At 35.4% G+C, this 13,232-nt stretch overlaps 2 protein-coding genes across 2 annotated transcripts; both read right to left on the bottom strand.

The window, feature by feature from the left end:
- Positions 1 to 1,914: 1,914 nt before the first annotated feature.
- LOC143583620 (SWI/SNF complex component SNF12 homolog) lies at positions 1,915 to 4,921 on the bottom strand. The gene is made up of 2 exons (XM_077065876.1): positions 3,244 to 4,921; positions 1,915 to 1,997 (listed from the first exon to the last, which is right to left on the bottom strand). Exons 1-2 carry the CDS (start codon positions 4,791 to 4,793, stop codon positions 1,925 to 1,927), a joined length of 1,623 nt encoding a protein of 540 aa, XP_076921991.1. The 5' UTR covers positions 4,794 to 4,921; the 3' UTR covers positions 1,915 to 1,924.
- A 1,370-nt stretch (positions 4,922 to 6,291) lies between these two features.
- LOC143583621 (putative aspartyl aminopeptidase) lies at positions 6,292 to 11,204 on the bottom strand. Its single transcript, XM_077065877.1, has 11 exons — positions 11,056 to 11,204; positions 10,852 to 10,987; positions 10,674 to 10,752; positions 10,115 to 10,317; positions 9,863 to 9,932; positions 9,681 to 9,782; positions 9,441 to 9,596; positions 8,146 to 8,319; positions 7,980 to 8,054; positions 7,759 to 7,899; positions 6,292 to 6,703 (listed from the first exon to the last, which is right to left on the bottom strand). The coding sequence occupies exons 1-11, from the start codon at positions 11,138 to 11,140 to the stop codon at positions 6,482 to 6,484; spliced, it is 1,443 nt and encodes a 480-aa protein (XP_076921992.1). The 5' UTR covers positions 11,141 to 11,204; the 3' UTR covers positions 6,292 to 6,481.
- Positions 11,205 to 13,232: the final 2,028 nt, after the last annotated feature.

Raw genomic sequence — 13,232 nt, forward strand, 5'->3', positions numbered from 1 at the left:
TTTTCATGTAAGGTTACATAGCTGACAGCACCGTACTCACTTTTTCCTTTTAGTAAATACACATCAATTTGTTTTATTTTTATCAAGATTAATATATTAAAATTAATTGCTTTTTAAGAAGTTACAAACTAATATTATAGGATGTTCCATATCAACTACCCACCTATCTAGGGCCGTCCAAATCGCTCATCGCTTGAACTCGCTCGCCTCTCGCTCAAAAATTGATCGCTCGTTTTTTCGCTCGATTGAAAGTGAGTTGCTCTACTCGATTCGGTTTGTAAAAGAGCCAAGCAACGAGCAAAGTCTGTTCGGTTCGGTTCGGCTCGAATATTTTTAATTTATTTTATATAAAACTATATGTGAACAAATATATAAATATATAGACAAAACACATAAATATAAGCTTACAATTATTTTTACCACTTTAAATTTTTCATATTCCGTCAATATTAGTTTTTAGAATAATAGAAGTTTGTTTACATGATTATTATATTTTACTTCAAACTTTTTTTTAAGAAAAATTTACAATCGATTACGCGTTTGTCTAAAAACTACTAATTTATTTCTAAAATATATTATTTACAACTTTCAAATTTGTTTCTTATTGAAAATTTTCAGTGAAAAAGAAATAAATAATGCTCGAAATCACTCGATATTCGATTGAAAAATGCTCGTTTTGATTTTCGCTCGAGTTGAAATTCAACCGTTCGGTTCAGCTCGTGAGCATCCCTACACGGACCGACCCCAATTCCAGCCACGCTCCAGTTGTTGACCGCAAAATCCTCAATAAATGGATTTGGGCCTTTGTGGTTTCAATTAAACTAAACATCAATCAATCAATCAATCAATCATACCCAGTAAAATCCCACCGACAGCAAAGCTATAAGTAGGGTCTGGGGAGGGTGGGATGTAGGCACACCGTACCTCTATCCAAAGGAATAAAGAGGTGGCTTCCAGAGAGACCCTCGGCTCTAAGTACATGTGTATGAAGCAAAATAAAGGAAATCAAAGTTTAACAGTTATATAAAAACTACTACTAATTATAATAATATTAATAATAAGATCACAGTTTAACATCTATATAAAAGCTAATAATAATTATAATAATAATAATATATGTAAGGGAAATACCATTATGATATGTGACCTAAATAAGTTAAGTCTAAGCCCTAAGGTATTCAATTCTCTCTAAAAATCCTTAACTTTAATTCTACTTCTCCACGAATTCCTATCCTTAACCATGTCCTCGGAGAGGTTTAGGTCTATCAAATCATGCCTAATCCTCTCATCCCAAGTCAATTTCGGTCGTCCTCTACCCCTCCTCCCCTCTATAGTAATGTTTTCTACGGATCTAACAGAATTCGTCAATTAAACTAAACATGGGAAATCCAATAAGTGCGTACATAACTAAACTAATACAAACATCATATGGGTGTGAAAAAACAATTAAAAATAAAAAATTTGAATAAGCCTCGTAACCGTGTTGACGATGAGATGTGGAGTTGGAATGAGGGTTTATTTTTTTTATTTTTCCTATAAACTATTTTATAATAAGCAAGCAAACCAAACAAAAAATAAAATAAAAACGTTTCATCTCATACGACATGATTTAATGTATTTCATAAGATCATCTTTAATGATCGATGCAGAGAAACATACAGGAAGGACATCGCAAAGAGAGTGAAAAATCTAGAACCAGCAGCTTGACTCAGAGAGAAGGGAGGGTCCCGTTTTGATTTAAACGCTTCGGTCTGTTTTTTAGTACACCCGCGTCCTGATTAGGCCACTATATGAACATAACAGGAAATCCCTAAAGAGACTAGATCAATGAAAGCATGAAAATAGCATACAAACTCAGTTTCCCAATCGAATAATAAGTTAGACAACATTTGTGAATTCCTTAAAACCATCTGAATCTATGGAACTATGTGCTTCCCGGTGCATTGCTTCCTGTGGTCGGTTTTCTGTTCAAGTAACGAACAACAGCGTTGTCGACCCTGTTCAAAAGTAATTTACATAAATATATAAGCACGTTAAATACAAAACCACTTTTAAGTAAATTACCTAACTTTATTCGATTCATTTATTTAATTCTTATTCTAAAACACGCAATAATCACATTTAAAATGCACATACATACTTTTAATAACCACTTTGCATCATGTGGAATAACTTAAATGCTATTTTGTCATGTGCATCAGCTATACGGCAAGGAACCAGTAGGTGTCGGCCTAGGGCTGTAAACAAGCCAAGCCAGGGTGGGCTCGGGATCAGCTATTTTATAAATCAAGCCGATCCTGCTCATCTATCATAACGAGCTGGAATGCTGCCTTGTGCTAGGCTCATCAAAAGCTCAAGCCAGCTCATGGTCGTCGAGCCGGCTCGTTCATTTTTAAAACTTTTTATTAAATTATACTTTGATATATATACAAAACTGAATGATATTTGTAACATACACATAATGCAAAGTTTATAAACTTCATAATCATATTTTTATATTTGAATTCTGGCTTACAATTTTGGGTTATATTATAGACATATTAAAATCAGGGCTATAATTGTAGAGGAGAAAAAACACGAATTTCAATATTATAAGTATTTTCAATATTTTTTATTCGTTTCATTAAAAAAATGTCTTACTGCTTTAATTTACACGCACACAGACGTGTGTGTGTGCATGCATATGTATATAAACTTGGGCTTTAGTTTAAACGAACCAGCGAGCCACAAGCCCAGCCGAGCTTGGCTCATGCTCGGCTCGTTTAAGGATCAGTGTGCTCATTACAAACCGGCTTGGCTCGTTTATACATGAGCCAATTTCGAACGTGATTTTTTCGAGTGAGCCGCAAGCTTTTTAAACAACCCTAGATATGACAGTTTCAACTAATGTAATTATAAATGGAACTATTCAGGTTGCATTTTATGAATTATCTCCAACAGATCAAAAACGTTGAAAGTTGTTCAAAGTGCATGTAAAATGTTATCATTTTCGTTTAAAACATTATATTATTACTGAAGTCGTATATTTTTCAAATATGTTAAATAGCAAATTAAAGATTACGAACAAAAAGCGTTACAGGTCAACCCAACTCGCATTTACTCGCCCATTCCGATGACACAAAACTTACCAATTTTGACCCTTTACCCAACCCGTAAAACCCACCCAATTTCCCACGCCCATCTCTAATACTTAAAAAACAAATAAATATAAATAAATAGAAAAAGAGAAACCAAAGAACTCACCATGATTGATTATAAAACTCAGCCCGTTGCTCTTTTTCAGCATTCCGTGTAGCATCACCTGCAGCCGTCTTCAAATCCTTACTCTGTGACTCAACCAACCCATTAATAAACTCACCTGGTGACTCACTAAACCCTAGAAAAAAAGCCTGTCTACGCCTATGTTCATGAATCTTCTTAATAGCCGAACAAATTACTTCATCACACGCATCAATCTCTTTATGTTTCTCCAACTTTTCCAAAAAACTAGAGACGTCTTTATCTAAATTAAAAGGAACATCAACACGAACATCATAACACGTGTTTCCAACCGGATTATTATCACCCGAAAGCTTGATTTTATGCTCCAAATGTATCGGCCCCGGTTGAGTCAAATGTTGTGAAATCTTTTGTAAAACCATTGAAAACTTCATCTTTTCTTCTCCAAATAGTTTTCTGAGTGGCGCGTCACACGTGAAATATGACGTATCATCTGGGATTTGAAGGTTTTTGGCTTTCACATAATGCCAAATCGCAGAGAGGACTCGTGAACGGGTCTCGATCTCGAGCCCGAGAATCTCACTCAAAGCGGATGAAAGTTTAAATCTTTCAGGCTTGTAATTCATTTCTAATCGGATAATAGCAGTGAATTCTTTATCCCCTTTTCGTTTAACCTCAAAACCTTCGTTTAGGGTTAAAGATCTTGAACTATCCCATAGTATCACGTGATTATCAGGGTAAAGTTTTTGATCCAAGTAGATAGTGATTTTCTTGAAAAAAGATGAAAACTTTGGGCTCGTTGAAGACGTGTTCTGTAAAACGGGTAACGTGTCAGACAAATCTGAACTGTTATCCAATATCTTGCCAATAATCTTGAGAGACCATGAAGGTGGCTCAAGATTATCGGGCTGTGTTGGCGTTTGGTTTGCAAACGTATTGAAAACATAAATCCTAAGCATTTTCTGCACATGGGCCGGGTTCTTGACCGACTCTTGAAAATCAACCTTTTTTCTAGCTAACGCAGCATCAACCCGGCTCTCGAAGTCCAGTAACCTAGTGTAAAGAGCCGACTGGGGCAAAAAAGCAGCTACCTTTTCTGGTATTTGGTTCTTGGGTGGGGCCCGTTTTCGCCTATGGGGCACGGGCGCAAGCTCCATGGTTTTCAAAGGCGAACTAGCTCCACCACCAGAAGCACTCGGGGGGCGAGAAGACGGTTTTTGACCACCCGATCGTTTAGCATTCATCGGTGTAACCGTTGACGGTGACGAAACACCCACATTAACATTACTATTATTATTAGTAGTAGTAGTAGTATAACTAACCCCTCCCATCAAACTTTGCTTCTGGGACTGAGCTAGCTGTGCTTGAAAGCGAGCATGGGCGGCTCGCGCATGAGCCTGAACCTGCGCCTGCACGTACTGGGACTGCGCTAACGCCTGCGCCTGCGGCTCCGACATCTTGGGATGGTTGAGGGGCGGCGGCATAGACTGAACCTGAGCCCCGGAATTACCAAACCCGCTTGAACCCTCAATGTTTTTCATCAAATTATTATTACTATTACTACTTCCCGCCATAATAATAATAATCTGAACCCACCAACAATTGAACAAAACCCTAAAAACCCGTTAACTATTAGGACGGGTTAATCGAACGGAAGTAAGTACAGAATGGTACGTGGATTGGTTAAATAAGGTGAAAACAGAGACCCATTAGGGATGGATATTATTAAGGGTGAAACCCTAGATTTAGTTAGTGGGAATATTGTAAAGGGTGAAATAGGGACTTACAGGCAATGAATGATTAGGGTTTTGTTGGTTGAGGATTTGGGACTTACAGGCAATGAATGAATCTTCTTCTCCGGAATCTGTTTTCTGTTCGTCTGTTGTTCTTTCGTCGTCTTTTTGGGGTTTCAATTACCGCATGTCAAGTTACCAAACCACCCTTGGTCAACCCCAAAAGGCAGGACTTTTTTTATTTAAATGTCGTTAACAATAATATGATGTTTTAAATAATTAGAAAGATTAAGTAGACTAGCGTAACAAAGACCGCATGAATAAACAAGCATGATGATACGAGTTACAAGTCCAGACTTGTGCCAAGTAAAAGTGCACAAAGAATTAGGGTTTTAAATAAGAAATATTTAATCGTTTTCGTAAGTATGATAAAAATGTCTTTCTTCAACTTTACTTCACTCATAGAAAATGACGCTCTTATAAAGTAAAATGTTAAAGTAAGTTTTGAAAAATACACGTAATGCATTTTTTTTCATTCAAAGCGACTCGTGCAATAACTTTCCGACTTTCCGTATGTCATGTGACCTAGATTTGCATATCACAAAATAAATGTCTTTTGTCTTTCAGTATTAAATGACACGGTAGTAAAAGCAAATACACAACGAAAGTGTCATATACCTGTATCAAAAAAATAAAAATAAATTAAACCTTTTTAAAAGTTCTCTCTTATTTTTCAAAAATCTCACATCTCATTCTCCTATATAACCCTATTCAATTAAACAATATTTGTTTTTTTTAATAATTTTTCTTTTTTTTTCATTCATATCCACTTACAAAAATAACAACAAAAATAAAAAATAACAATAAAACCCGATATGGGGATCCAAAGTACCCCTCAAATATGAGATATTAGCTTGAGTTCCCATAAACATATGGGGTTGGGTTTAGAGATCGGGGACGATAAGTAGTGAATTTTTAAGCTTTTTTTATTTACTATGGTCTATGGGGATGGGGTTTAGGATTGGGGAAGGAATAAGGATGAGCAAATGGGTCATGTATTGAATTCGGTATTGTTAATAGTGATTTTTTGACGTTTCGGGATCGGTACAATACCAGTACTTTTCCGATTCTTTGCCTTTGATACAACTACCATACTAAATATTTTCGGTACTGGTACCTATATTTGGGAATTTTCGGTGCCAATACTCTTAGTACCGGTACCGAGCTCATCCCTAGTATCTGAAGGAGTGCATCCACTTCACCATATTCAACCTTATAATTTAACTAAAAATAATATTTTTTTAGAATTTATGCCTCATTAAAAAAACAAAAAAACAACACACTTGTTAACAAACTGGTCAAAACTAAAGTTTATTGTCAGGCCAGACCCGTTCATAAGTATGATTTTAAAGTTTGTAAGAACAAATGTTACACAAGTTCAAAAGCAAACTACATATTCAGAAACCATGTATCGGATCAGTAACTGAAACAAAGGCATTTTGACCATATTCCACTTGATAGATCGATGTCTAAATGTCAACCGCAATTTTGGCATCAAGACGAGTGAACTCTTCAAAAAACGCCTTTAAATGCTCATACGAATGCTTCACATCATCAACCGCACACATCTCTCTAATGCTGTGCATCGACAGTTGTGGGGCCCCAATATCAACGGTCCGAATCCCCATGCCACTTGCCAGAATTGGGCCTATGGTTGAACCACATGGCATGTCGTTCCGAACCACAAAGTCCTGGTATACAAAAAAAATTCTCTTGATCATTTCATCTTTAAGCTTTTAACAACCGAATTCAATCCAAAACTGACAGCTTTGAATTATGTTTATTTTTAAACAAATTTACACGGTTTTGCGTGTACCAAAAAAGTGAACCCGTAAAAACTGAAAAAACCAAGTTTTGATATCAAATATAAGGATTATATGTCTGAATGTATAGTAATTTATAAAAAAAAAATAATAAATGGTGTAGCCCCAAATGTTTAATAAATCATTCATCGTCATCGTACTCAGTAATCCCACCAATAGCAAAAGCTATGGTAGGGTCTGAGGAGGGTAAGATGTAGGCAGCCTTACCTCTACCCCATAGGGATAGAGAGGCTGCTTCCGATGAGACCCCCGGCTCGATATTAACAAAAAAGTCAGGCACAAAGTTTCAGGCCCAAATTCATTATTTGAATTACTTGGCCCAAAAGTTTCAAGCTCAAACAGCAAGACCGGAAAAAATTGAAACCAAATGGTTTTCAAAAACCCAAAAACCAAATTAACTTAAATCTTGTCGGTGTGGACGGAATTAACTTAAATCTTGTCGGTGTGGACGGATTAAAAATTAATCTTGTCGGTGTGGACGAGATTTCAACTCATAAGAAATTAACCAAAAGCTCGTCTTCTTGGTACAAATTCATCTAAAATGCGTCTTGGAAGACTAAATTTAAAGGCACATTTTTCCATGTCTTTAGAATTTGAAGGGAACAAGTAGGAAACATTATAAAACCGTCTGGCAAGACTGCTTTTGAGAAGAAGATTTAGTGAGAAATATGAACGGGTCCCTCAATATTTTCAAAAATATGGTCGGATTTTCAGAAATCTTTACACGTGTCAAAAAACAATTGGTTTAGAAATCTGGTCAGATCTTTTCCCAATGTGTCTCCTGAGTCCAAATTTTGTGGGCTATTTTGGGAATATTGAAGGATTTAGGGCTATTTTCTCCTTTTCTCTCCTAAAAAGGGCTATTTAGGGAATTCTCCCTTTAAAATTATCTTAAAAACCAGAAAATGATATAGCAGGCCAACCTGAACAGGAAGATTGTGTGTGGCTGCTATTTCCTTGAATATGAAGGCAGTAACAGCATTAGTGGCATATCGTTGATTTGCATTGTGTTTAATCACAAGCCCAGAATGTAACTTCGGTTGATGATTCTCTTCGTGTTTGTCCTAAAAGATATTATTCCAAAAAGAGATTTATAAAAGAATATGATACAAAAAGACTATACAAAAGGTAGTTAGACACAAACCATATAATTCGGATGCAAGGCGTGTGCCATGTCAGCAGACACCAAAAAGCTTTTCTGAATTGCTTTCTCTAGTAACTACATTAAAAGTAATGCAATCATTCTTACACCACACTCATTAGAGATTATAATAATTAGGATATGAAGCTATTATTATTACTATCATTACCTGTGGATTTGAAGAGAAAAAGGTTGTGATTCGGGATAGAGCATCAAACATAACTGGAGATCCGGCTCCTTGTGCAGAACTAGACCCTACTTCTTCATGATCAAATAACGCCACCATTCTTACACCACTCTCATCTTCAAGACTTTTTTCTGACACTGTGGCGTCTATTAATGCCTGATATCAATATCCAAATTATTAAAAAACCAAAAAAAGTAAATATGTATAATTATGCAATGCGGAAAAACAGCGATAGCGGTAACTTTAATATCATGCGAAATTTGTATATATGTGTAATACAAAATACTAAAACTTATCTAATATTAATAGCAAAATCAAAAGTCAAAACCCAAAACTATCAATTAACAAACTAAATGACTGGATAAAGTGATTTGGAGAAAAAACTTAGACTGGATAGTAAGGTGGAGGATCGGCTGCATGGAGTGATCTACTGGATGAGGTCGTTGTTCACTCGTTCATTCATCAGAGTCGATAGGCTTTGGGGTTAAACTTAATGAATATGGGTTCTGGGAAAAAAAATTAACGGGTATGGACTTAGGGTTGTAAAACTGGTCATATTTGGGCAAAAAAAACTTTTCAACTGATAAACTCAGTGATAAGACCGATATAGCGGTAGTAAAATATCGGTAAATATCGCCGATTTTATCGGAACCGATATTTCAATCGATATTTTGCTGGATATCCGATAACCTCTATAGCACCGAAATTGATAGCATAGTATGAAACAGTATACTGCAATATGTATACTATATATATGCAGTATACTGCAATCATGTGTGTATGATATATATTGCATATATGTATTATGGAGTTTTTTGGTTTTCTCATGAAGTACTAATTTTGATATATACCAAAGTCCCTCAACCTGTAAAAGAACACATAAAAAAAGTCAGCAAACTAACTTTTGCATACTAAAGTCCCCCAAACTTGTCTAATATGTGTGTGCTTTTGAATTATCTTTTTAAGTAATGACTTCTTAGCTCTTAAACTGGTTAAAGAAAATAGTATAAACTTTTTTTCTTTTTTCAAATGTTGAATATCGCTTTATCAAATTTTAACCATCTTAAGATTTGATAAGTCATTATTTGTAAAAGAAATCGCAAGTGACTATTTTAGAGAGGTTTTGGACTTTAGTATGCAAAGATTAATTTAGTGACTTTTGGTGTAATTTTTACAAGTTTAGGTACTTTAATATACAGAAGTGAATTAGTTTTTTATAGTATCAACTCATATATTTATTTTAGAAACGCACAATTGTCAAAACAGTAATTTCTTACCTTTAAAGAGCAGAAAGACATACAAAGATTATCAAGCCTTCCAGAGAATACAAACTCCTTCATTGCACCAGCAATTACACTTGGTTGAGTATCACATGCTTGTAATTCAAAATCACAAATGTCATCTGGTTTACAGTCAGCATGAGCAGCAAGAAGCTAACAATAGGAAAACAAATAATCAGTATATTAAAGTAACTTTGAAAATTAACGAAAAAAATATAAACAAATAAAGTGCACCACCTGCAACAGAAGAGGATGATGCTTCTGGTTACTAGGAGCATTTGAGCCTTCATTGGGCTTCCCATCTGGCACATTCTCAGCAAGTGCTTTGTTAAGCTCAGCCTATCAAAAGATATACTAGCAACTTAACATAAAGTTCAATATTCAATTCTATATTTAAATAAAGTAATTACTATTATTACCTTAACCGATGTTGCCAAAACTGGAGCCAGATGAGTTTGTGTATTCACCTTAAATCCATCATTAACACCCCTATCCAACCAAAGACAATACAACAATCAAAACTGTCAAGGGCCGGTTACTATAAACAGGTCAAAACTCTGTTAAACTGTATCAGATGTTACTTATTAATCATATTTAACACACTAATCATTTTAGATCAAAATGTTTCGGGTCAACCGACCCAGCCCGTTCCAAACCATACCATAATATACCTGTCAAGATGGATAGCAAGGGTTGGAATCCGCATGATAGGCTCGTGAATTCTAACGAGCCGGTGCGAGTAAGTTGCAGAATCACCTTTCCCTTGTTTAATAATCATTCTTCCAGCAATGGTCAAATCACGGTCAAACCATGTATGCCATAAACCACCTCCATATGTCTGAACACCGACTTCCAAATAACCACCTTTCGATACCTAATCAATACGCACCAAACCAAACCTCAACTTCCATCAATGAAACCTACGCAGCAGTCAATATCGTCCATATATCGGTTATCAGTCCCCATGTGAAATATCGGTCAAAATATCATTCCCAATAATATTGGACCCAAATTTGACCGATATTTCCGATATTAGTATTTTAAATCTTAATTCTCAGTTTTTAGTGTTTTAAGTCTTAATCAGTTCCTACTTGTTACAATTGTTAGTATTAAATTGGTATATATATAATTTCTGCATAATATTAAAAATCACCGATATCTCACCGCGATAACTACATAGAGTGAAACAAATAGAAAAGACATAGTTTACAAAAAATGCAGATGAATAACCTTTGAAACAGGCTTCAGTTTGAGACAAGGACTATCAGTATGAGCACCTACTATGTGAAATCCATTGCCAGCAACATACCTAAACAATAAATAATAACATTTTAAAATTAAAAAATTACCTAATGATCAAATAATAATTAAAGAAAAACAAAGTAGTAGGACTGGAATTAAGACATACTTTTTGCCAATAGCAAAGGCAACGATGGTGGAGTAATTCCTGGTGAAGAAATACTTGTTTCCGGGTTTTAGATTCCAATCGCCCCGTTCGAATATCTGCTCGTATCCAGCAGCTTTCAATTGGCGCTTCGCTTCGTCTATAGATCAATAAAAACGCAATTAAATTAAACAAGACGGAATGAATCAATTGAAATGAGTTACTTACCGACGGCGTGGAATGCGGTGGGAGAGGCGTTTAGGAAGTCGATGAGATCGGCGGCCACTGCAGCTTCTTCCTTATTAGCAGCCATTGATTTGATTGATCGGAGGAGATGCTGACGACTGTGTGCGTGAGTGATACCGACGAAGCTTATAATAATAAGATTCGACTTTTCTTTTCTTTTCTTTTCTTTTCTTTTCTTTCACTCAACTTATTATTATTCCCCAATTTGTTTCTTTATTCCGTCACTGAACATGTTATGTTCCTTTTCTTTGTTTAAAACCGATGGATGCCACGCGATAGGTACCGGAAATTTGATCAATATCGGTTTGGTATCAGGATAATACCAACTTACCAACACTCCGCATAGCAAGTGAAAGTGAAGATCCAAAAATTAAGTGTTTGTATTGGTTTGATTCGTTAAGGTATTGGTATGATATCAGCACTCAGTATAGCAACTGACAGAGAAAACTCAAAAATAAAGTCATGATACATCCAAGAAAGTATTGACACGTGTTTTGTATCAATAGAAAACAATACAAACTGAACACTAGTTTGCGTATGATAATACTGACATTGATGTTGTTCGGATTGAAACGTCATGATACCAATATTTGCTATCTTACGGTGACAAATTAAAATATATATATATATATATATATATATATATATATATATATATTGTAAATATAACTCCATTATCAATAAAACACGATTGTAATGTCAGTAAAAAAATAACACTACGTGTTCACATTTATTTAAAAAACAGAAGTTGAGCAAGTTAATATGTTATTTAAAAATCAGCTCGCTAAAATATTAAATTGAGCTGCTTTGAAGTACAAGTATTAAAAGTATTTTTTTAAATACAAAATTTCCATCTTATTTGATATGTAAGACACATATGATAAACGGTGTGGTAAAACTTAAAGGTTTAGATCAAAACAAAATTATAATGATGGCTTTTTAAGAATATGTAATAACGTATACAACATGTTCTTCTTGTTGGTAAGCGTCAAAACTATGATGACGTTATATGTCTAATATTAGTCTAATATTGTCTCTTTTGTTTGTTATTATACCACTAGTTAGGTTATGCGTAGTGAAGGGGCTATAAAGGGGGCGAATTACGACACCTGGAGCTTAGTCAGTAAGGGGTGGAAATTTGTTTTTGGGGTGTAATGGTGTAGGGGCTACAAATTAGGCCCACAATATCTTTTTTTATTATTTCTTTTTATAATTAAACTAAACAAATAAAACCCAATTTATTTAAATAACTAAATAAAAATGTATTAAAATTAAAAAATAAATACAAAAAAATACATAAAACTAAAAAAAATTATAATAAAAAAGTAAATTATAATAAAAAAACACACCACAACAAAACACATATAAAAATACAAATAAAAAACTAATCTAGTCGTCTTCATCTTCGTCTTCGTCCGCGTCCGCGTCTTCGTCCTCCTCCTCCTCTTCGTCCTCAACGGGACGATTATCCCACACGTGTTGAACCAAATCCGTCTTCCAATTGGTTATGTATATCACTTGATGTGAGCTGGTGAATGTTATACTTTCGTTGGTCTTGGGTTGGTTCATAGAACTGTTCTGGAACGCTTCCTGGTATATAGTGTTGACATATTGCGTTTCCCTCGTCTTCTAAAATCATATTATGCAATATGATACACGTATACATGGCATCGCTCATTTTTGCCAACGACCATACACGACATGAGTTATTCACATAATGCCAACGTTTTTTAGAACCCTGAAACACCTCTCGGTATTCTTTCTCGCGGACTCTTGCTTCTTCTTAAAATATTCTCTTTTTTCTTCGATCGGGTCTTGAAACGTCTTGACAATGATTGAGTACTCTGGATATATCCCATCTCCCAAATAGTATCCGTGACGATAGAAGGTATCGTTGGCATAGAACGGTAAGACCGGTATGCTACGGCTGATGTAATACTCTAGCACGGGTGACGCGTTGAGAACGTTTATGTCGTTGTTGGACCCGACTGAGCCGAAGTAGGCTGACCAAATCCAGAGGTCGTGTGAACAAATGGCTTGAAGACTAACCGTTGGCACTCCATGGTCACCACGAGTGTATTGACCTCGCCATGCGATTGGACAGTTGGCCCACTCCCAATGCATGCAATCTATACTCCAGAGGTCGTGTGAACAAGTGG

This window comes from Bidens hawaiensis, unplaced genomic scaffold (genome assembly GCF_021521415.1).
Source record: "Bidens hawaiensis isolate Kalapana, Puna unplaced genomic scaffold, B.hawaiensis_p1.1 tig00032473_1, whole genome shotgun sequence".
Lineage (NCBI taxonomy): Eukaryota > Viridiplantae > Streptophyta > Magnoliopsida > Asterales > Asteraceae > Bidens > Bidens hawaiensis.

Excerpts from the sequence above, each read along its gene's own strand:
- LOC143583620 (XM_077065876.1), bottom strand. The coding sequence starts at position 4,793 with ATGGCGGGAAGTAGTAATAGTAATAATAATTTGATGAAAAACATTGAG. Across the intron at positions 1,998-3,243 it reads GAGTTTTATAATCAATCATG|GGTCGACAACGCTGTTGTTC; the intron begins GTGAGTTCTTTG and ends ACTTTTGAACAG.
- LOC143583621 (XM_077065877.1), bottom strand. The coding sequence starts at position 11,140 with ATGGCTGCTAATAAGGAAGAAGCTGCAGTGGCCGCCGATCTCATCGAC. Across the intron at positions 10,988-11,055 it reads CACCGCATTCCACGCCGTCG|ACGAAGCGAAGCGCCAATTG; the intron begins GTAAGTAACTCA and ends ATTGATCTATAG. Across the intron at positions 9,783-9,862 it reads TTTTGGCAACATCGGTTAAG|GCTGAGCTTAACAAAGCACT; the intron begins GTAATAATAGTA and ends ATCTTTTGATAG.